This window comes from Strix aluco, chromosome 37, assembly GCF_031877795.1.
Source record: "Strix aluco isolate bStrAlu1 chromosome 37, bStrAlu1.hap1, whole genome shotgun sequence".
NCBI lineage: Eukaryota > Metazoa > Chordata > Aves > Strigiformes > Strigidae > Strix > Strix aluco.
Window position 1 is genome coordinate 285,172 of NC_133967.1, and position 21,465 is coordinate 306,636.

The window sequence follows — 21,465 nt, forward strand, 5'->3', positions numbered from 1 at the left end:
GCAGACAGGCGAGGAGATGAGGAGCGGCGAGATGCTGCGAAAAAACCAACAAACCAAACAAAAACAATTTAATTGAAAGGGATGGAAACCCGGTAACGGCTTCTCCGCTGCCTCGCCGCGGCGTGGGGAGAAGCGAGAGGCCCGCAACAGGGTTTTGTTTTTTTTTTTTCCTCCGTGAGCGCTGAGGATCCCTGTCCCGAACATCTCGAGGTACGACGGCCACTCGCTCGCTTCCTGGGCTGGAAACGGGGGGATTTCTTGAACCCGGCACAGGCCGGAGCCGAAGCGTCGCTGCAGCCCTTTTTGTGCAGAGTCTGTGGGGTTGGAAAAGCCCTTTAAGATCATCGAATCCGACCGTGGGCCTGAGACTGAGCCCCGGGGGCTTCATTCTGCGCCCGGTCGTGTCTTCGGGCTCAGGGGGGGCCGGGTACCCCCAGAACAATCGGCCGGAGACCGAGGCCGGGCCCTGTCACCTCGGGGACCTGTGAGGCCTGGAGGGGACGTGTCCCCCACTGTCCCCAACGTCCCACCCTCACCCATCCCCAAAATAGGGAGTGAAGGGGGGTCGGACACCTCGGGTAAGTACAAACGTTTATTGAGCAGGTTACACAGTGCATGAGAGAGAGAAGAGCTGCCCAGAACATATCCAAAACCGCACGATCCAACCCAAAATGGTGTTTGTGGTGGCCCCTCAGTGCCCCTCTGCTCCCCGGGCTGGGGCAGGACTGAGAGGGGCATCTGCTGCCACGGCCCGAGGAGAGGAGAGGGGGGAGTGTCTGGAGAAGGGCAGGAGCTGCTGGGGGCTGCGGTGGGGATGGGAGGGGGTCAGAGGGGCTGGGGGGGGCCCCCCCTGAGGCACAGCTGGGTGTTCTCTGTCGTCAGCCAAAACCAGGGGCGGAGGGTCTCCCCGTTGAACCGGGCTGGTGGGAAGGTGAAGATCTCGGCCCCGGTCTCGGCGTTCATGAACGTCACCAGCCCCTCTGTGCAGTCCAGACACACCCAGATCCTCCTGGGCACCAGGGACTGGGGCAGGGCCTTGGGAGGAGACGTGTGAGACTCAAACTGCCCCCCAAAGTGCCGCACGGCCCAGACCCCTTCATCAGGTTTCAGGCCCGAATTTCCATCCCTCTTCACAGAATCCCTGACCACCCCCACACCCCAGTAGGAGTCACCTCCCACCTCCCCCTCCACCTCCACCTCCCAGCAGTGCCGCCCCTTCCTGAACCCCTCCCGGCCCAGCACGCAGTGAATATTCCTAAATCTCTTCAGGCTGAAGGGCAGCTTCTGCGGGGCACTTCCCAATGTCACCCGTCTGCGATCCGCTGAGACAACGAGTTGGGAATGAGCCGTGTCCGGGTCCAGGGTCACCACATCTGCAGGGACAGGAGGAGTCGCAGCACCAGGGGCAGAGCTCAGTCCTGGGCAGGGTTTCACCAGCCCGGGGCCAGGATCTGCCCCGCGGGGCAGGAGACCAAAACCACCCAATTACCTGGATTTTCTGGGAGCAGAAACTTCCTCCAGGCTACAAGGAGAGAGAAGAGCCGGTCACCTCCCACAGCTGGTGCCCAGCAACTCTGGGCAGGGGAGAGGGTCCAGCCCTGGGGGGTCTCCCCGAGCTGCCACCCCCCAGGCATGGACCCTCGGGGCTTCCCCACACCCAGGGGATGGAGGGACAGGGGGAAGGGCAAGGGGAGGAAGGGCCGAGCATGGAGCGCCCGGGCGAGGACCCTGCATTGAGGCAGAGCCCTCAGAGACTCACCCAGGGCCTTGTCTCGTTCCGCTGCAAAGGAAAAAGAGAAAATGTGTGAGCAGAGGGGACAGATCCTCATCCCGAGTGTGACCATGAAGGAGCTGGCAGAGCTCGGGGGAACCTCAAACTGCTTCGCTTTGGGGTGTGGGAAAACACCCCCAAACCCCGGGAATGGCCCCTGAGAGCCTGGGCATGTCCAAGGGGGGGAAGGGCCGAGCTCAGAGCGCCCGGGTGAGGACCCTGCACCAGGCCAGAGCTCATGGACACTCACCCAGTGCCGCGTCTCGTTTTTCTGGAAAGGAAAAAGAGAAGGAACGTGTGAGCAGAGGGGACAGATCCTCACCCCAAATATGATCCTGAAGGAGCTGGCAGAGCTCGGGGGAACCCCAAACTCCTCTTTGGGGAGTGGGAAAACAGCCCCAAACCCCAGGAATGGCCCCTGAGAGCCTGGGCATGTCCAAGGTGGGGAAGGGCCGAGCTCAGAGCACCCGGGCGAGGACCCTGCGTTGTGCCAGAGCCCTCGGAGACTCACCCAAGAGTGCAGCTTGTTCCCCTGGAAAGGAAAAGCAAAAGCAGGATGTGAGCAGAGGGGACAGATCCTCATCCCGGGTGTGACCATGAAGGAGCTGGCAGAGCTCGGGGGAACCTCAAATTGCTTCACTTTGGGGTGCGGGAAAACACCCCCAAACCCTGGGAATGGCCCCTGAGAGCCTGGGCATGTCCAAGGGGGGGAAGGGCCGAGCTCAGAGCACCCGGGCGAGGACCCTGCGCCGGCCCAGAGCCCTCGGAGACTCACCCAGTGCCGCGTCTCGTTGCTCTGGAAAGGGAAATTAGAAGCAACATGTGAACAGAGGGAACAGATCCTCACCCCAAATATGATCCTGAAGGAGCTGGCAGAGCTCGGGGGAACCCCAAACTCCTTCTCCTTGGGGTGTGGGAAAACACCCCCAAACCCCGGGAATGGGCCCTGAGAGCCTGGGCATGTCCCATGGCTGGTGCCCACGGATGAAGACCAGGGAAGAGGAACCATGGGAGGTTCTTCCTGAGATTCCAACCCCCCAGGCACAGACCCTGGGGGCTTCCCCAGACCCAGGGGGTGGAGGGACAGGGAGGACGGGCAAGGTGGGGAAGGGCTGAGCACAGAGCACCCGGGCGAGGACCCTGCACCGGGCCAGAGCTCATGGACACTCACCCAGTGCCGCGTCTCGTTGTTCTGGAAAGGAAAAAGAGAAGGAACGTGTGAGCAGAGGGGACAGATCCTCACCCCAAATATGACCATGAAGGAGCTGGCAGAGCTCGGGGGAACCTCAAACTCCTTCTCCTTGGGGTGTGGGAAAACACCCCCAAACCCCAGGAATGGCCCCTGAGAGCCTGGGCATGTCCCATGGCTGGTGCCCACGGATGAAGACCAAGGGACAGGGGATGACTCAGGAGTGGCCTCCCCGAGCTGTCACCTCCTCAGGCACGGACCCTCGGGGCTTCCCCACACCAGGGTGTGGAGGGACAGGGAGGACGTCAAGGGGGGGAAGGGCCGAGCTCAGAGCACCCGGTCAAGGACACTGCGCTGGGCCAGAGCCCTCGGAGACTCACCCAAGAGTGCAGATTGTTCCCCTGGAAAGGAAAAGCAAAAGCAGGATGTGAGCAGAGGGGACAGATCCTCATCCCGGGTGTGACCATGAAGGAGCTGGCAGAGCTCGGGGGAACCTCAAACTGCTTCACTTTGGGGTGTGGGAAAACACCCCCAAACCCCGGGAATGGCCCCTGAGAGCCTGGGCATGTCCAAGGGGGGGAAGGGCCGAGCTCAGAGCACCCGGGCGAGGACCCTGGTGCCGGCCCAGAGCCCTCGGAGACTCACCCAGTGCCGCGTCTCGTCGTTTCACTGGAAAGAAAATCAAAAACCTTGTGTGAGCAGAGGGGACACCTTCCCATCCCAGATGGGTCCCGCAGGAGCTGTCAGAGCTGGGGCAGAGCCCCAAGCCCACGCAGACCCCCGTCCCTCCCAGGGGGCTCCTTTCTCCGCAGCTTTGGCCGCTGGAAGGGGCCAGAAGGACTCACCCAGCTCTCGGGACTGCAGCACTGCAAAGCAAAGGCAGAGGCAGAGGTGGTCAGGAGAGCAGCCGCGCTCACCAGGGGCAACATCTCCAGAGGGGCTCTGGCAGCTGCCCCCCAGCCCGGCGCTCTGGCCGCGCTCCCTGCGCTCCCACCCCCAGCCCGGGCCCTCGGCCCCTTCCCTCCTCTGCCCAAAGAGCTGCTCCACGACGGCCAAACGCTGCTGGGACACAGCGCTGGGCCCCTTGCGCGGGCGCCCAGGGGCCAGGGCTCGGCCTCGCTCCGCACCCAGCCCTTCCCCTCCGCCCCCTCCACCACAAACTGACCTTTCCTTCTCCACAGCCAAGCGCCGAGGCCCGTTACCGCCGCCAAGAGCACGAGGAGCACAGGCAGAGCCACCATCCAGGGACGCGCGTCGTGGAAGAAGGGAGCTGAGAAACACGGAACCCTCAGCAAAAGGGCTCGTCTGACGCTCCCGGCCAGCAGGAGCAGGAGAAAAAGCCCGGCCCTGGGGTCGCACCCGAGATGTGCAGGGACGCCTCCTGCTCCTGCTCCAGGCGGCTGTTCCTCACCACGCAGGAGAAGTTCCCGGCTCCGCTCCCGCTCACGACGGTGACGTCCTCGACGTCGAACAGGCCCCGCTCGTCAGAGGAACGTCGCTGCGAGAGCGAGGGCAGACGCTGCCCGCCGGCATCTTTCCAGAGCACCTGCGGCTGCGGGTACCAGCCGGCCGAGCGACACCGCACCCGGATGCCTCCGTCCCCGTAAGCCTCCAGAGAGAGCTGAGGGACGGAGCCTGTGGCTGGGGAGAGCGCGCGGGGGCCGCTTAGGGATGGGCCCGGCTCAAAGGCAAAGCCCGCGCCCAGTGCCAGGCCCAGCCCAGCACCCACGGGGGCTGCACCAGGGCTCCCGCGGCACAAAAAGCAAAGTGAATGGCCACAGCTCAGGCCGACCCCAGGGCTTTCCCCTTGGCACTTAGTGGCCAGGTGGGAGGATGGGACAGAGGCCTGGCAGGGTCACACAGACCCACGGACACCCCGACCGTCCCCTGAACCCCCCCGGCCACACACCTGCCACCTCCAGGTCCACTGCAGCTTCCGAGTATGAGGTAACACCTTGCACAGCGCAGACGTACTGGCCATCATCAGAGGGTCTCAGCCCAAGGAGCCGCAGGTCCAGGCTCCCGTTGGAGAGACCAGCTCTGACCAACTCTGTCCTCCCCCAATAGTCACTTGACTGCGCCCCGTCCTGGCTCTCTCCGTTCCGGTAGTGGTGCACCGTTTCTGAGGACGGGTGTCGGATCCACCAGATCTCCAACATCTGAATGTCCACACGTGGGGACAGGTGACACGGCAGCACAATGTCCTGCCCCACGTTGGCACGGAGAGGTTGGACTGGTGCCACCACTCTGAAGCCATCTTGGGGAGGGAGAAGGACAAAGAGACATGGAGGCTGCACCTACAGTAATTTCCGGCCCCGCAGGGCTCGGGGTGAGCTCGCGTGAGCGGCTGCCCTGCCCCACCTGTGCCCCCCGGTGCGGGCACAACCCCCCCAGCCCTGCAGGATCCCTACCTGATCCCAGCCGCAGCACGTGGAGAGTCACCAAACAGCTCAGGAGGCCCCTGGGGCTGGCGGGGAACCGCATCTGCGGTGGAGCTGGAGGAGAGGGTGGGGAAGGGAGGCAGAGGGAGGGCGACGACGGGGGTTACGGCCACCGCAGAGGGGCTGGGCAAGAAGGGCTGCACCTGCCCCCGAGAGGGGCTCCGGGAATCCCACCAAAACCCCGGCACCGACACCGCGACGTCGCGAGAAACCGGAGCTCGAGGGCAGGACGGGACCACGCGCGGCTCCTCAGGGCAGCCCCAGCGCTGCCCCGCTGCCCCCCCCCCAGGAGTTCTTCGAAATCCCTGTCAAGGTTCTAAATTAAATTAAATTAAATATTTCCAATGGCCTTCACAAGGAAAAGCCACTCACCAGACGGGTACGAGCTGTGGGAGGGACGAGGCTGCACCAACCTTTGCCCAGGGCAAAGGTTCATTTTTGCTTTTGCTTTAGATTCCAGCCTCCACCCTGGCACCGCAAATCTGGATGAAAAATGAGAAAAATAAAGGAGGAATTGTAATATTGTGCATTTTTGGTCGATCAGGGGAAGCCCAGAGCTTCGTGGTGACTCCTGGAGGTCTGGAGGAGCCCAGCAGGGTCCCTGCAGCCCTACAGCAGCCGGGAGCTTGTGGGGAGTGGGGGAGAAGGGGCCAAGATGGGGGGGCTCCAAGTGCCGGGACATCCCAGCCGTGTCCTGTCACCTCGGGGACCTGGGAGCTCTGGGGGGGACGTGTCCCCCACTGTCCCCAATGTCCCGCCCTCACCCATCCCCAAAACAAGGGGTGCAGGGGGGTGTGAGGGGCTGCACCCATAGCAGGGTGTGTGGACTGGGGGGGCCTGGGGGGTCCTACCCTGCTCCAGGGGGGCCTGGGGGCCATGCCCAGACCTGGGGGGCGGCACAAGTGGAAACCGACTCTATGCTGAGGAGTTTCACGAAGCCGCACGTAAACCTGGGGGAGTGTGGGAGGAGGGGGGGTGCTGAGAAGGAGCAGGGGGGGCTGTACCCGCCCAGGTCACTGTACCAGGGGGTCCCACACCCTGAAAATCCCCTTCGGTAGCGGAATAAAAAGCTCCCAGAAGCCCCCACAGCCCGAATCCACGGGCACTGGTCAATCTTTATTGACGAGGACGCTCAGCGTATCAGAGAGAGAAGAGCTGCCCAGAACACGGCCAAAACCCCCCAATCCAACCCAAAATGGTGTTTGTGGTGGCCCCTCAGTGCCCCTCTGCTCCCTGGGCTGGGGCAGGACTGAGAGGGGCATCTGCTGCCGCGGGCCCGAGGAGAGAAGAGCGGGGAGTGTCTGGAGAAGGGCAGGAGCTGCTGGGGGCTGCGGTGGGGATGGGAGGGGGGCAGAGGGGCTGGGGGGGGCCCCCCCTGAGGCACAGCTGGGTGTTCTCTGTCGTCAGCCAAAACCAGGGGCGGAGGGTCTCCCCGTTGAACCGGGCTGGTGGGAAGGTGAAGATCTTGGCCCCGGTCTCGGCGTTGATGAACGTCACCAGCCCCTCTGCGCAGTCCAGACAGACCCAGATCCTCCTGGGCACCAGGGACTGGGGCAGGGCCTTGGGAGGAGACGTGTGAGACTCAAACTGCCCCCCAAAGTGCCGCATGGCCCAGACCCCTTCATCAGGCCTCAGGCCCGAATTTCCATCCCTCTTCACAGAGTCCTTGACCACCCCCACAGCCCAGTGGGAATCACCTCCCACCTCCCCCATCACCTCCACCTCCCAGCAGTGCCGCCCCTTCCTGAACCCCTCCCGGCCCAGCACGCAGGGAAGATTCCTAAATCTCTTCAGGCTGAAGGGCAGCTTCTGCGGGGCACTTCCCAATGTCACCCGTCTGCGATCCGCTGAGACGACGAGTTGGGAATGAGCCGTGTCCGGGTCCAGGGTCACCACATCTGCAGGGACAGGAGGAGCCGCAGCACCAGGGGCAGAGCTCAGTCCTGGGCAGGGTTTCACCAGCCCGGGGCCAGGATCTGCCCCGCGGGGCAGGAGACCAAAACCACCCAATTACCTGGATTTTCTGGGAGCAGAAACTTTCTCCAGGCTACAAGGAGAGAGAAGAGCCGGTCACGTCCCACAGCTGGTGCCCAGCAACTCTGGGCAGGGGAGAGGGTCCAGCCCTGGGGGGTCTCGCCGAGCTGCCACCCCCCAGGCACGGACCCTCGGGGCTTCCCCTCACCCAGGGGATGGAGCTACGGGGAAGATGGGCAAGAGGGGGAAGGGCCGAGCTCAGAGCACCCGGGCGAGGACACTGCGTTGGGCCAGAGCCCTCGGAGACTCACCCAAGAGTGCAGCTTGTTCCCCTGGAAAGGAAAAGCAAAAGCAGGATGTGAGCAGAGGGGACAGATCCTCACCCCACGGCTGCTCCCGCAGGAGCTGTCCGAGCTGGGGCAGAGCCCCAAGCCCACGCAGACCCCCGTCCCTCCCAGGGGGCTCCTTTCTCCGCAGCTTTGGCCGCTGGAAGGGGCCAGAAGGACTCACCCAGCTCTCGGGACTGCAGCACTGCAAAGCAAAGGCAGAGGCAGAGGTGGTCAGGAGAGCAGCCGCGCTCACCAGGGGCAACATCTCCAGAGGGGCTCTGGCAGCTGCCCCCCAGCCCGGCGCTCTGGCCGCACTCCCTGCGCTCCCACCCCCAGCCCGGGCCCTCGGCCCCTTCCCTCCTCTGCCCAAAGAGCTGCTCCACGACGGCCAAACGCTGCTGGGACACAGCGCTGGGCCCCTTGCGCGGGCGCCCACGGGCCAGGGCTCGGCCTCGCTCCGCACCCAGCCCTTCCCCTCCGCCCCCTCCACCACAAACTGACCTTTCCTTCTCCACAGCCAAGCGCCGAGGCCCGTTACCGCCGCCAAGAGCACGAGGAGCACAGGCAGAGCCACCATCCAGGGACGCGCGTCGTGGAAGAAGGGAGCTGAGAAACACGGAACCCTCAGCAAAAGGGCTCGTCTGACGCTCCCGGCCAGCAGGAGCAGGAGAAAAAGCCCGGCCCTGGGGTCGCACCCGAGATGTGCAGGGACGCCTCCTGCTCCTGCTCCAGGCGGCTGTTCCTCACCACGCAGGAGAAGTTCCCGGCTCCGCTCCCGCTCACGACGGTGACGTCCTCGACGTCGAACAGGCCCCGCTCGTCAGAGGAACGTCGCTGCGAGAGCGAGGGCAGACGCTGCCCGCCGGCATCTTTCCAGAGCACCTGCGGCTGCGGGTACCAGCCGGCCGAGCGACACCGCACCCGGATGCCTCCGTCCCCGTAAGCCTCCAGAGAGAGCTGAGGGACGGAGCCTGTGGCTGGGGAGAGCGCGCGGGGGCCGCTTAGGGATGGGCCCGGCTCAAAGGCAAAGCCCGCGCCCAGTGCCAGGCCCAGCCCAGCGCCCATGGGGGCTGCACCAGGGCTTCCGCGGCACAAAAAGCAAAGTCAAAGGCCACAGCTCAGGCCGACCCCAGGGCTTTCCCCTTGGCACTTAGTGGCCAGGTGGGAGGATGGGACAGAGGCCTGGCAGGGTCACACAGACCCACGGACACCCCGACCGTCCCCTGAACCCCCCCGGCCACACACCTGCCACCTCCAGGTCCACTGCAGCTTCCGAGTATGAGGTAACACCTTGCACAGCGCAGACGTACTGGCCATCATCAGAGGGTCTCAGCCCAAAGATCCGCAGGTCCAGGCTCCCGTTGGAGAGACCAGCTCTGACCAACTCTGTCCTCCCCCAATAGTCCCTTGACTGCTTCCCGTTCTGGTCCTCTCCGTTCCGGTAGTGGTGCACCATTTCGGAGGACGGGTGTCGGATCCACCAGATCTCCAACCTCTGAATGTCCACACGTGGGGACAAGTGACACGGCAGCACAATGTCCTGCCCCACGGTGACACGGAGAGGTTGGACTGGTGCCACCACTCTGAAGCCATCTTGGGGAGGGAGAAGGACAAAGAGACATGGAGGCTGCACCTACAGTAATTTCCGGCCCCGCAGGGCTCGGGGTGAGCTCGCGTGAGCGGCTGCCCTGCCCCACCTGTGTCCCCCGGAGCGGGCACAACCCCCCCAGCCCTGCAGGATCCCTACCTGATCCCAGCCGCAGCACGTGGAGAGTCACCAAACAGCTCAGGAGGCCCCTGGGGCTGGCGGGGAACCGCATCTGCGGTGGAGCTGGAGGAGAGGGTGGGGAAGGGAGGCAGAGGGAGGGCGACGACGGGGGTTACGGCCACCGCAGAGGGGCTGGGCAAGAAGGGCTGCACCTGCCCCCGAGAGGGGCTCCGGGAATCCCACCAAAACCCCGGCACCGACACCGCGACGTCGCGAGAAACCGGAGCTCGAGGGCAGGACGGGACCACGCGCGGCTCCTCAGGGCAGCCCCAGCGCTGCCCCGCTGCCCCCCCCAGGAGTTCTTCAAAATCCCTGTCAAGCCTCTGAACTAAATTAAATTAAATATTTCCAATGGCCTTCACAAGGAAAAGCCACTCACCAGTCGGGTACAAGCTGCGGGAGGGACGAGGCTGCACCAACCTTTGCCCAGGGCAAAGGTTCATTTTCGCTTTTGCTTTAGATTCCAGCCTCCACCCTGGCACCGCAAATCAGGATGAAAAATGAGAAAAATAAAGGAGGAATTGTAATATTGTGCATTTTTGGTCGATCAGGGGAAGCCCAGAGCTTCGTGGTGACTCCTGGAGGTCTGGAGGAGCCCAGCAGGGTCCCTGCAGCCCTACAGCAGCCGGGAGCTTGTGGGGAGTGGGGGAGAAGGGGCCAAGATGGGGGGGCTCCAAGTGCCGGGACATCCCAGCCGTGTCCTGTCACCTCGGGGACCTGGGAGCTCTGGGGGGGACGTGTCCCCCGCTGTCCCCAATGTCCCGCCCTCACCCATCCCCAAAACAAGGGGTGCAGGGGGGTGTGAGGGGCTGCACCCATTGCAGGGTGTGGGGACTGGGGGGGCCTGGGGGGTCCTACCCTGCTCTGGGGGGTCTGGGGGCCGTCCCCAGACCTGGGGGGCGGCACAAGTGGAAACCGACTCTATGCTGAGGAGTTTCACGAAGCCCCACGTAACCCTGGGGGAGTGTTGGAGGAGGGGGGGTGCTGAGGAGGAGCAGGGGGGGCTGTACCCGCCCGGGTCACTGTACCAGGGGGTCCCACACTCTGAAAATCCCCTTTGGTAGTGGAATAAAAAGCTCCCAGAAGCCCCCACAGCCCGAATCCACGGGCACTGGTCAATCTTTATTGACGAGGACGCTCAGCGTATCAGAGAGAGAAGAGCTGCCCAGAACACGGCCAAAACCCCCCAATCCAACCCAAAATGGTGTTTGTGGTGGCCCCTCAGTGCCCCTCTGCTCCCCGGGCTGGGGCAGGGCTGAGAGGGGCATCTGCTGCCGCGGGCCCGAGGAGAGGAGAGTGGGGAGTGTCTGGAGAAGGGCAGGAGCTGCTGGGGGCTTCGGTGGGGATGGGAGGGGGTCAGAGGGGCTGGGGGGGGCCCCCCCTGAGGCACAGCTGGATGTTCTCTGTCTCCAGCCAAAACCAGGGGCGGAGGGTCTCCCTGTTGAACCGGGCTGGTGGGAAGGTGAAGATCTCAGCCCCGGTCTCGGCGTTGATGAACGTCACCAGCCCCTCTGCGCAGTCCAGACAGACCCAGATCCTCCTGGGCACCAGGGACTGGGGCAGGGCCTTGGGAGGAGACGTGTGAGACTCAAACTGCTCCCTAAAGTGCCGCACGGCCCAGACCCCTTCATCAGGTTTCAGGCCCGAATTTCCATCCCTCTTCACAGAGTCCTTGACCACCCCCACACCCCAGTGGGAATCACCTCCCACCTCCCCCATCACCTCCACCTCCCAGCAGTGCCGCCCCTTCCTGAACCCCTCCCGGCCCAGCACGCAGTGAATATTCCTAAATCTCTCTGGGCTGTCGGGCAGCTCCTGCCGGGCACTTCCCAATGTCACCCGTCTGCGATCCGCTGAGAGGACGAGTTGGGAATGAGCCGTGTCCGGGTCCAGGGTCACCACATCTGCAGGGACAGGAGGAGCCGCAGCACCAGGGGCAGAGCTCAGTCCTGGGCAGGGTTTCACCAGCCCGGGGCCAGGATCTGCCCCGCGGGGCAGGAGACCAAAACCACCCAATTACCTGGATTTTCTGGGAGCAGAAACTTCCTCCAGGCTACAAGGAGAGAGAAGAGCCGGTCACCTCCCACAGCTGGTGCCCAGCAACTCTGGGCAGGGGAGAGGGTCCAGCCCTGGGGGGTCTCCCCGAGCTGCCACCCCCCAGGCATGGACCCTCGGGGCTTCCCCACACCCAGGGGGTGGAGGGACAGGGAGAAGGGCAAGGGGAGGAAGGGCCGAGCATGGAGCGCCCGGGCAAGGACCCTGCGTTGAGGCAGAGCCCTCAGAGACTCACCCAGGGCCTTGTCTCGTTCCGCTGCAAAGGAAAAAGAGAAAATGTGTGAGCAGAGGGGACAGATCCTCATCCCGAGTGTGACCATGAAGGAGCTGCCAGAGCTCGGGGGAACCTCAAACTGCTTCACTTTGGGGGGTGGGAAAACACCCCCAAACCCCGGGAATGGCCCCTGAGAGCCTGGGCATGTCCAAGGGGGGGAAGGGCCGAGCTCAGAGCACTTGGGCGAGGACCCTGCACCGGACCAGAGCCCTCGGAGACTCACCCAGTGCCGCGTCTCGTTCCTCTGGAAAGGGAAAAGAAGCAACGTGTGAGCAGAGGGGACAGATCTTCACCCCAAATATGATCCTGAAGGAGCTGCCAGAGCTCAGGGGAACCTCAAACTCCTTCTCCTTGGGGTGTGGGAAAACACCCCCAAACCCCAGGAATGGCCCCTGAGAGCCTGGGCATGTCCCATGGCTGGTGCCCACGGATGAAGACCAGGGAAGAGGGGCCACGGGAGGTTCTTCCTGAGATTCCACCCCCCCAGGCATGGACCCTCAGGGTTTCCCCGCACCCAGGGGCATGGAGGGATGGGGAGGACCGGCAAGGCGGGGAAAGGCCGAACTCAGAGCGCCCGGGCCAGGACCCTGTGCCAGGCCAGAACCCTCGGAGACTCACCCAAGAGTGCAGCTTGTTCCCCTGGAAAGGAAAAGCAAAAGCAGGATGTGAGCAGAGGGGACAGATCCTCATCCCGGGTGTGACCATGAAGGAGCTGCCAGAGCTCGGGGGAACCTCAAACTGCTTCACTTTGGGGGGTGGGAAAACACCCCCAAACCCCGGGAATGGCCCCTGAGAGCCTGGGCATGTCCAAGGGGGGGAAGGGCCGAGCTCAGAGCACCCGGGCGAGGACCCTGCGCCGGGCCAGAGCCCTCGGAGACTCACCCAGTGCCGCGTCTCGTTCCTCTGGAAAGGAAAAAGAGAAGGAACGTGTGAGCAGAGGGGACAGATCCTCAAACCAAATATGATCCTGAAGGAGCTGGCAGAGCTCGGGGGAACCCCAAACTCCTTCTCCTTGGGGTGTGGGAAAACACCCCCAAACCCCGGGAATGGCCCCTGAGAGCCTGGGCATGTCCCATGGCTGGTGCCCACGGATGAAGACCAAGGGACAGGGGATGACTCAGGAGTGGCCTCCCCGAGCTGTCACCTCCTCAGGCACGGACCCTCGGGGCTTCCCCACACCAGGGGGTGGAGGGACAGGGAGGACGTCAAGGGGGGGAAGGGCCGAGCTCAGAGCACCCGGTCAAGGACACTGCGCTGGGCCAGAGCCCTCGGAGACTCACCCAAGAGTGCAGCTTGTTCCCCTGGAAAGGAAAAGCAAAAGCAGGATGTGAGCAGAGGGGACAGATCCTCATCCCGGGTGTGACCATGAAGGAGCTGCCAGAGCTCGGGGGAACCTCAAACTGCTTCACTTTGGGGTGTGGGAAAACACCCCCAAACCCCGGGAATGGCCCCTGAGAGCCTGGGCATGTCCAAGGTGGGGAAGGGCCGAACTCAGAGCGCCCGGGCGAGGACCCTTCGCCGGCCCAGAGCCCTCGGAGACTCACCCAGTGCTGCTGCTCGTTTCTCTGGAAAGGAAAAGCAAAAGCAGGATGTGAGCAGAGGGGACAGATCCTCACCCCACGGCTGCTCCCGCAGCAGCTGTCCGAGCTGGGGCAGAGCCCCAAGCCCACGCAGACCCCCGTCCCTCCCAGGGGGCTCCTTTCTCCGCAGCTTTGGCCGCTGGAAGGGGCCAGAAGGACTCACCCAGCTCTCGGGACTGCAGCACTGCAAAGCAAAGGCAGAGGCAGAGGTGGTCAGGAGAGCAGCCGGGCTCACCAGGGGCAACATCTCCAGAGGGGCTCTGGCAGCTGCCCCCCAGCCCGGCGCTCTGGCCGCGCTCCCTGCGCTCCCACCCCCAGCCCGGGCCCTCGGCCCCTTCCCTCCTCTGCCCAAAGAGCTGCTCCACGACGGCCAAACGCTGCTGGGACACAGCGCTGGGCCCCTTGCGCGGGCGCCCACGGGCCAGGGCTCGGCCTCGCTCCGCACCCAGCCCTTCCCCTCCGCCCCCTCCACCACAAACTGACCTTTCCTTCTCCACAGCCAAGCGCCGAGGCCCGTTACCGCCGCCAAGAGCACGAGGAGCACAGGCAGAGCCACCATCCAGGGACGCGCGTCGTGGAAGAAGGGAGCTGAGAAACACGGAACCCTCAGCAAAAGGGCTCGTCTGACGCTCCCGGCCAGCAGGAGCAGGAGAAAAAGCCCGGCCCTGGGGTCGCACCCGAGATGTGCAGGGACGCCTCCTGCTCCTGCTCCAGGCGGCTGTTCCTCACCACGCAGGAGAAGTTCCCGGCTCCGCTCCCGCTCACGACGGTGACGTCCTCGACGTCGAACAGGCCCCGCTCGTCAGAGGAACGTCGCTGCGAGAGCGAGGGCAGACGCTGCCCGCCGGCATCTTTCCAGAGCACCTGCGGCTGCGGGTACCAGCCGGCCGAGCGACACCGCACCCGGATGCCTCCGTCCCCGTAAGCCTCCAGAGAGAGCTGAGGGACAGAGCCTGTGGCTGGGGAGAGCGCGCGGGGGCCGCTTAGGGATGGGCCCGGCTCAAAGGCAAAGCCCGCGCCCGGTGTGACCCACGGACACCCCGACCGTCCCCTGAACCCCCCCGGCCACACACCTCCCACCTCCAGGTCCACTGTAGCTTCTCCGTATGAGGTAGCATCCTGCACGGTGCAGACGTACTGGCCATCATCAGAGGGTCTCAGCCCAAGGAGCCGCAGGTCCAGGCTCCCGTTGGAGAGACCAGCTCTGACCAACTCTGTCCTGCCCTGGTAGTCCCTCAGCTGCTCCCCGTCCTGGTCCTCTCCGTTCCGGTAGTGGTGCACCATTTCGGAGAAGCGATTCCGGATCCAGCGGATCTCCAGGCCCTGAGCATCCTTGCGTGGGGACACGTGACACGGCAGCACGACGTCCTGCCCCACGGTGCCACGGAGAGGTTGGACTGGTGCCACCACTCTGAAGCCATCTTGGGGAGGGAGAAGGACAAAGAGACATGGAGGCTGCACCTACAGTAATTTCCGGCCCCGCAGGGCTCGGGGTGAGCTCGCGTGAGCGGCTGCCCTGCCCCACCTGTGCCCCCCGGAGCGGGCACAACCCCCCCAGCCCTGCAGGATCCCTACCTGATCCCAGCCGCAGCACGTGGAGAGTCACCAAACTGCTCAGGAGGCCCCTGGGGCTGGCGGGGAACCGCATCTGCGGTGAAGCTGGAGGAGAGGGTGGGGAAGGGAGGCAGAGGGAGGGCGACGACGGGGGTTACGGCCACCGCAGAGGGGCTGGGCAAGAAGGGCTGCACCTGCCCCCGAGAGGGACTCCGGGAATCCCACCAAAACCCCGGCACCGACACCGCGACGTCGCGAGAAACCGGAGCTCGAGGGCAGGACGGGACCACGCGCGGCTCCTCAGGGCAGCCCCAGCGCTGCCCCGCTGCCCCCCCCAGGAGTTCTTCTAAATCCCTGTCAAGCCTCTGAAGTAAATTAAATTAAATATTTCCAATGGCCTTCACAAGGAAAAGCCACTCACCAGTCGGGTACGAGCTGTGGGAGGGACGAGGCTGCACCAACCTTTGCCCAGGGCAAAGGTTCATTTTCGCTTTTGCTTTAGATTCCAGCCTCCACCCTGGCACCGCAAATCTGGATGAAAAGTGAGAAAAATAAAGGAGGAATTGTAATATTGTGCATTTTTGGTCGATCAGGGGAAGCCCAGAGCTTCGTGGTGACTCCTGGAGGTCTGGAGGAGCCCAGCAGGGTCCCTGCAGCCCTACAGCAGCCGGGAGCTTGTGGGGAGTGGGGGAGAAGGGGCCAAGATGGGGGGGCTCCAAGTGCCGGGACATCCCAGCCGTGTCCTGTCACCTCGGGGACGTGGGAGCTCTGGGGGGGACGTGTCCCCCGCTGTCCCCAAAGTCCCGCCCTCACCCATCCCCAAAACAAGGGGTGCAGGGGGGTGTGAGGGGCTGCACCCATAGCAGGGTGTGTGGACTGGGGGGGCCTGGGGGGTCCTACCCTGCTCCAGGGGGGCCTGGGGGCCGTGCCCAGACCTGGGGGGCGGCACAAGTGGAAACCGACTCTATGCTGAGGAGTTTCAGGAAGCCCCACATAACCCTGGGGGAGTGTGGGAGGAGGGGGAGTGCTGAGGAGGAGCAGGGGGGGCTGTACCCGCCCGGGTCACTGTACCAGGGGGTCCCACACCCTGAAAATCCCCTTCGGTAGCGGAATAAAAAGCTCCCAGAAGCCCCCACAACCCGATTCCACGGGCACCGGCCAATCTTTATTGACGAGGACGCTCAGCGTATCAGAGAGAGAAGAGCTGCCCAGAACACGGCCAAAACCCCCCGATCCAACCCAAAATGGTGTTTGTGGTGGCCCCTCAGTGCCCCTCTGCCCCCTGGGCTGGGGCAGGGCTGAGAGGGGCATCTGCTGCCGCGGGCCCGAGGAGAGGAGAGGGGGGAGTGTCTGGAGAAGGGCAGGAGCTGCTGGGGGCTGCGGTGGGGATGGGAGGGGGGCAGAGGGGCTGGGGGGGGCCCCCGCTGAGGCACAGCTCAGTGTTCTCTGTCTCCAGCCAAAACCAGGGGTGGAAGATCTCCCCGTTCAAGGAGCCTGGTGGGAAGGTGAAGATCTCAGCCCCCGTCTCGGCACTGACGAAAGTCACTGACCCCTCTGCGCAGTCCAGACACACCCAGATCCTTCTGGGCACTGGGGACAGCTCGTTGCGAGGCGACGTGAGAGACACAAATTGTCCTTTGCAGCGCCGCACGGCCCAGACCCCTCCGTCAGGCGTCAGCTCCATGTGCCCCTTCCTCTCCACAGAGTCCTTCGCCACCCCCACAGCCCACCGCGCATCATCTCCCACCTTCTCCCCAACCTCTATCTCCACCTCCCAGCAGTGCCGCCCCTCGCTGAACCCCTCCTGGCCCAGCAGGCAGCAACAATCCCTAAATCTCTGCGGGATGTCGGGCAGCTCCTGCCGGGCACTTCCCAAATTCACCCGTCTGCGATCCGCTGAGAGGACGAGTTGGGAATGAGCCGTGTCCGGGTCCAGGGTCACCACATCTGCAGGGACAGGAGGAGCCGCAGCACCAGGGGCAGAGCTCAGTCCTGGGCAGGGTTTCACCAGCCCGGGGCCAGGATCTGCCCCGCGGGGCAGGAGACGAGGCAGCTCCTTCGTCCTCATGATCCCTGTCATGGCACCGGTGGGAAGAGCCCACGGCGGCGCTGGAGGCCCCGAGGGAGCAGCAGGATGGGGAGGCAGCGGCTGGGTCTGGGCCATGCAGGGGGTGTCATGGGGGAGGTGGCTCCTCCGCACCCCAAGGATGCAGCTCAGAACGGGTTGGAAAGGCAAGAAAACGGGGCGAGACCCCGGCTAGTGCCATGGTCTGGGGGGGCTGACGGAACGGACACACCCCGGCACAGCCATTCCCATGCACTGGCCAGCCCAGTAGAGAGGGAAAGGGAGGAGAACCACCCAAAGTGCCCCAAACCACCCAATTACCTGGATTTTCCGGGAGCAGAAACATTCTCCAGGCTACAAGGAGAGAGAAGAGCCGGTCACGTCCCACAGCTGGTGCCCAGCAACTCTGGGCAGGGGAGAGGGTCCAGCCCTGGGGGGTCTCCCCGAGCTGCCACCCCCCAGGCACGGACCCTCGGGGCTTCCCCTCACCCAGGGGATGGAGGGACAGGGGGAAGGGCAAGGGGAGGAAGGGCCGAGCTCAGAGCACCCGGCCAAGGACACTGCGCTGGGCCAGAGCCCTCAGAGACTCACCCAAGAGTGCAGCTTGTTCCCCTGGAAAGGAAAAGCAAAACCGGTTGTGAGCAGAGGGGACAGATCCTCATCCCGGGTGTGACCATGAAGGAGCTGGCAGAGCTCGGGGGAACCCCAAACTGCTTCACTTTGGGGGGTGGGAAAACACCCCCAAACCCCGGGAATGGCCCCTGAGAGCCTGGGCATGTCCAAGGGGGGGAAGGGCCGAGCTCAGAGCACCCGGGCGAGGACCCTGCGCCGGCCCAGAGCCCTCGGACACTCACCCAGTGCCGCGTCTCGTTTCTCTGGAAAGGAAAAGCAAAAGCAGGATGTGAGCAGAGGGGACAGATCCTCACCCCACGGCTGCTCCCGCAGGAGCTGTCAGAGCTGGGGCAGAGCCCCAAGCCCACGCAGACCCCCGTCCCTCCCAGGGGGCTCCTTTCTCCGCAGCTTTGGCCGCTGGAAGGGGCCAGAAGGACTCACCCAGCTCTCGGGACTGCAGCACTGCAAAGCAAAGGCAGAGGCAGAGGTGGTCAGGAGAGCAGCCGCGCTCACCAGGGGCAACATCTCCAGAGGGGCTCTGGCAGCTGCCCCCCAGCCCGGCGCTCTGGCCGCGCTCCCTGCGCTCCCACCCCCAGCCCGGGCCCTCGGCCCCTTCCCTCCTCTGCCCAAAGAGCTGCTCCACGACGGCCAAACGCTGCTGGGACACAGCGCTGGGCCCCTTGCGCGGGCGCCCACGGGCCAGGGCTTGTCCTCGCTCCGCACCCAGCCCTTCCCGTCCACCCCCTCCACCACAAACTGACCTTTCCTTCTCCACAGCCAAGCGCCGAGGCCCGTTACCGCCGCCAAGAGCACGAGGAGCACAGGCAGAGCCACCATCCAGGGACGCGCGTCGTGGAAGAAGGGAGCTGAGAAACACGGAACCCTCAGCAAAAGGGCTCGTCTGACGCTCCCGGCCAGCAGGAGCAGGAGAAAAAGCCCGGCCCTGGGGTCGCACCCGAGATGTGCAGGGACGCCTCCTGCTCCTGCTCCAGGCGGCTGTTCCTCACCACGCAGGAGAAGTTCCCGGCTCCGCTCCCGCTCACGACGGTGACGTCCTCGACGTCGAACAGGCCCCGCTCGTCAGAGGAACGTCGCTGCGAGAGCGAGGGCAGACGCTGCCCGCCGGCATCTTTCCAGAGCACCTGCGGCTGCGGGTACCAGCCGGCCGAGCGACACCGCACCCGGATGCCTCCGTCCCCGTAAGCCTCCAGAGAGAGCTGAGGGACGGAGCCTGTGGCTGGGGAGAGCGCGCGGGGGCCGCTTAGGGATGGGCCCGGCTCAAAGGCAAAGCCCGCGCCCAGTGTGACCCACGGACACCCCGACCGTCCCCTGAACCCCCCCCTGGGCCACACACCTGCCACCTCCAGGTCCACTGTAGCTTCGCGATAAGTGCCAGCATCCTGCACGGTGCAGACGTACTGGCCATCATCAGAGGGTCTCAGCCCAAGGAGCCGCAGGTCCAGGCTCCCGTTGGAGAGACCAGCTCTGACCAACTCTGTCCTGCCCTGGTAGTCCCTCAGCTGCTCCCCGTCCTGGTCCTCTCCGTTCCGGTAGTGGTGCACCATTTCGGAGAAGCGATTCCGGATCCAGCGGATCTCCAGGCCCTGAGCATCCTTGCGTGGGGACACGTGACACGGCAGCACGACGTCCTGCCCCACGGTGCCACGGAGAGGGTGGCCTGGTCCCACCACTACGAAGCCACCTTGGGGAGGGAGAAGGACACAGAGACACGGACGTTGCCCCTACGTTATTTTCCGGCCCCGCAGAGCTCGGGGTGAGCTCGCGTGAGCGGCGCAGGCTCCACCCCACGGGCGTTGCTTTGGCCTCGCCATGGCCCAGAGCCCCTGGAGCCCCTGGAGAGGGAGTGGGAGGACTGGGAGGAGAAGGAGCTTTCCTGGGAGTGGGAACCTGCTCCAGAAATTGGCCCCCGCCCCAGCCGGCCCCGCTGCAAGCGACAAATGTGTGAGGGGAGCACGGCAGGAGGGGAGTGGAGATGAACCCGGGGCACCGGGGGCATAAAGAGCGCGAGGGGAAGTGAAAGAGAAAGTGAAAGGGACCCACAACCCAGCTCTGGGCTCAGCCCCTGGCCCCACAGCAGCTCCCCTGCCCCACCTGTGCCCCCCGGAGCGGGCACAACCTCCCCAGCCCTGCAGGATCCCTACCTGATCCCAGCCGCAGCACGTGGAGAGTCACCAAATAGCTCAGGAGGCCCCTGGGGCTGGCGGGGAACCGCATCTGCGGTGGAGCTGGAGGAGAGGGTGGGGAAGGGAGGCAGAGGGAGGGCGACGACGGGGTTACGGCCACCGCAGAGGGGCTGGGCAAGAAGGGCTGCACCTGCCCCCGAGAGGGGCTCCGGGAATCCCACCAAAACCCCGGCACCGACACCGCGACGTCGCGAGAAACCGGAGCTCGAGGGCAGGACGGGACCACACGCGGCTCCTCAGGGCAGCCCCAGCGCTGCCCCGCTGCCCCCCCCAGGAGTTCTTCGAAATCCCTGTCAAGCCGCTGAATTAAATTAAATTAAATATTTCCAATGGCCTTCACAAGGAAAAGCCACTCACCAGTCGGGTCCGAGCTGCGGGGGCACAAGGCTGCACCCACGACCTGTAGCCGTTAACCAGGGTCAGGACGCAGCGTCATGGGCTGTGGAGTGAGTCCAGGCTCCACCCCCTCCCCCAGCAACAGGATATAAAAAAGGAGAAAATAATGGAGGAAGGAAAACGCTGGGTGTTCGTGGGCGATCAGGGGAAGCCCAGAGCTTCGTGGTGACTCCTGGAGGTCTGGAGGAGCCCAGCAGGGTCCCTGCAGCCCTACAGCAGCCGGGAGCTTGTGGGGAGTGGGGGAGAAGGGGCCAAGATGGGGGGGCTCCAAGTGCCGGGACATCCCAGCCGTGTCCTGTCACCTCGGGGACCTGGGAGCTCTGGGGGGGACGTGTCCCCCGCTGTCCCCAAAGTCCCACCCTCACCCATCCCCAAAACAAGGGGTGCAGGGGGTTGTGAGGGGCTGCACCCATAGCAGGGTGTGTGGACTGGGGGGGCCTGGGGGGTCCTACCCTGCTCTGGGGGGTCTGGGGGCTGTGCCCAGACTTGGGGCGGGGGGATCAGGGTGAGCCCGTCTCTACCCGAGGGGTTTTGGGGAGCCTGTACCGAACCCTGGGGGGGTCTGTGAGGAGCAGCGGGGGGTGAGGAGGAGCAGGGGGGGACCTTTCCCATAATTCTGACCCCCAGCAGCTCCCCACCCCCCACCCCCGGCCCAAATCCAAACCCCGCAGCAGCAACGGTCGATATTGCGAAATTTCGATTTAAAAACCCGTTACAAATTTGACGGAATTCCCCAATTTTTTTTCCTTATTATTTCCAATATCGAGACCAAATTCCCCCACCAGGGTAGCGTGGCCGAGCGGTCTAAGGCGCTGGATTAAGGCTCCAGTCTCTTCGGGGGCGTGGGTTCGAATCCCACCGCTGCCAGGTCCCTTTTGGGCTCCGCCGTGGCGGGGAGGGGGGGGGAGCACAGCTGGAGCGCGGCGCCCCACATCTGGGGGGCGTGGGGAGGGGGCAGAGCTCATCTGGGGGGCGTGGGGAGGGGGCAGAGCACAACTGGAGGAGCCCTCAATGACCACGGCCACCCCAACGGTTGAGTGTCGCCTTCCCAGGCCTCTCCCGGAGCCCCCGTCTTAAGAAATAGATGAAAAAAATCTCTTTTTGCTCCCTGAAAGGAGGGTGCAGAGAGGGGGGAGGAGTCTCTGGAGCCAAGGAACCAGCGCCAGGACGAGAGGGAATGGCCTCAAGCTGCGCCAGGGCAGGGTCAGACTGGCTCTGAGGAAGGATTTCTGTCCAGAAGGGGCTGTTGGGCG

General features: G+C 64.5%; 3 protein-coding genes and 1 non-coding gene across 9 annotated transcripts; 1 reads left to right on the plus strand and 3 right to left on the minus strand.

The window, feature by feature from the left end:
- Nucleotides 1-578: 578 nt before the first annotated feature.
- Nucleotides 579-15,921, minus strand: LOC141917334 (butyrophilin subfamily 1 member A1-like). Of its 6 annotated transcripts, XM_074810441.1 has the most exons (20): nucleotides 15,357-15,921; nucleotides 14,957-15,040; nucleotides 14,455-14,802; nucleotides 14,059-14,340; nucleotides 13,865-13,969; nucleotides 13,545-13,565; nucleotides 13,346-13,366; nucleotides 13,082-13,102; nucleotides 12,684-12,704; nucleotides 12,420-12,440; nucleotides 12,025-12,045; nucleotides 11,763-11,783; nucleotides 7,687-7,707; nucleotides 2,943-2,963; nucleotides 2,547-2,567; nucleotides 2,283-2,303; nucleotides 2,022-2,042; nucleotides 1,760-1,780; nucleotides 1,490-1,522; nucleotides 579-1,373 (listed from the first exon to the last, which is right to left on the minus strand). In XM_074810441.1, the coding sequence occupies exons 1-20, from the start codon at nucleotides 15,664-15,666 to the stop codon at nucleotides 826-828; spliced, it is 1,983 nt and encodes a 660-aa protein (XP_074666542.1). In that variant the 5' UTR covers nucleotides 15,667-15,921; the 3' UTR covers nucleotides 579-825. The 6 variants fall into 6 exon arrangements, with proteins under 6 accessions (XP_074666542.1, XP_074666541.1, XP_074666543.1 ...); XM_074810440.1 differs by lacking the exons at nucleotides 579-1,373; nucleotides 1,490-1,522; nucleotides 1,760-1,780; ... (3 more) ...; nucleotides 2,943-2,963; nucleotides 7,687-7,707 and adding exons at nucleotides 6,522-7,299; nucleotides 7,416-7,448; XM_074810445.1 differs by lacking the exons at nucleotides 579-1,373; nucleotides 1,490-1,522; nucleotides 1,760-1,780; ... (3 more) ...; nucleotides 2,943-2,963; nucleotides 7,687-7,707 and adding exons at nucleotides 10,576-11,376; nucleotides 11,493-11,525.
- Nucleotides 7,755-10,306, minus strand: LOC141917402 (butyrophilin subfamily 3 member A2-like). Its single transcript, XM_074810579.1, has 6 exons — nucleotides 9,852-10,306; nucleotides 9,452-9,535; nucleotides 8,950-9,297; nucleotides 8,400-8,681; nucleotides 8,206-8,310; nucleotides 7,755-7,906 (listed from the first exon to the last, which is right to left on the minus strand). Exons 1-6 carry the CDS (start codon nucleotides 9,913-9,915, stop codon nucleotides 7,755-7,757), a joined length of 1,035 nt encoding a protein of 344 aa, XP_074666680.1. The 5' UTR covers nucleotides 9,916-10,306.
- A 142-nt stretch (nucleotides 15,922-16,063) lies between the features above and the next one.
- LOC141917340 (butyrophilin subfamily 1 member A1-like) lies at nucleotides 16,064-20,293 on the minus strand. Its single transcript, XM_074810455.1, has 10 exons — nucleotides 20,174-20,293; nucleotides 19,775-19,858; nucleotides 18,967-19,314; nucleotides 18,568-18,849; nucleotides 18,374-18,478; nucleotides 18,054-18,074; nucleotides 17,855-17,875; nucleotides 17,592-17,612; nucleotides 17,322-17,354; nucleotides 16,064-16,882 (listed from the first exon to the last, which is right to left on the minus strand). The coding sequence occupies exons 2-10, from the start codon at nucleotides 19,845-19,847 to the stop codon at nucleotides 16,200-16,202; spliced, it is 1,587 nt and encodes a 528-aa protein (XP_074666556.1). The 5' UTR covers nucleotides 19,848-19,858; nucleotides 20,174-20,293; the 3' UTR covers nucleotides 16,064-16,199.
- A 704-nt stretch (nucleotides 20,294-20,997) lies between these two features.
- Nucleotides 20,998-21,079, plus strand: TRNAL-AAG (transfer RNA leucine (anticodon AAG)). Its single transcript has one exon. It is a non-coding gene; the product is annotated as a tRNA-Leu (tRNA).
- The last annotated feature ends 386 nt before the right edge of the window (nucleotides 21,080-21,465 follow it).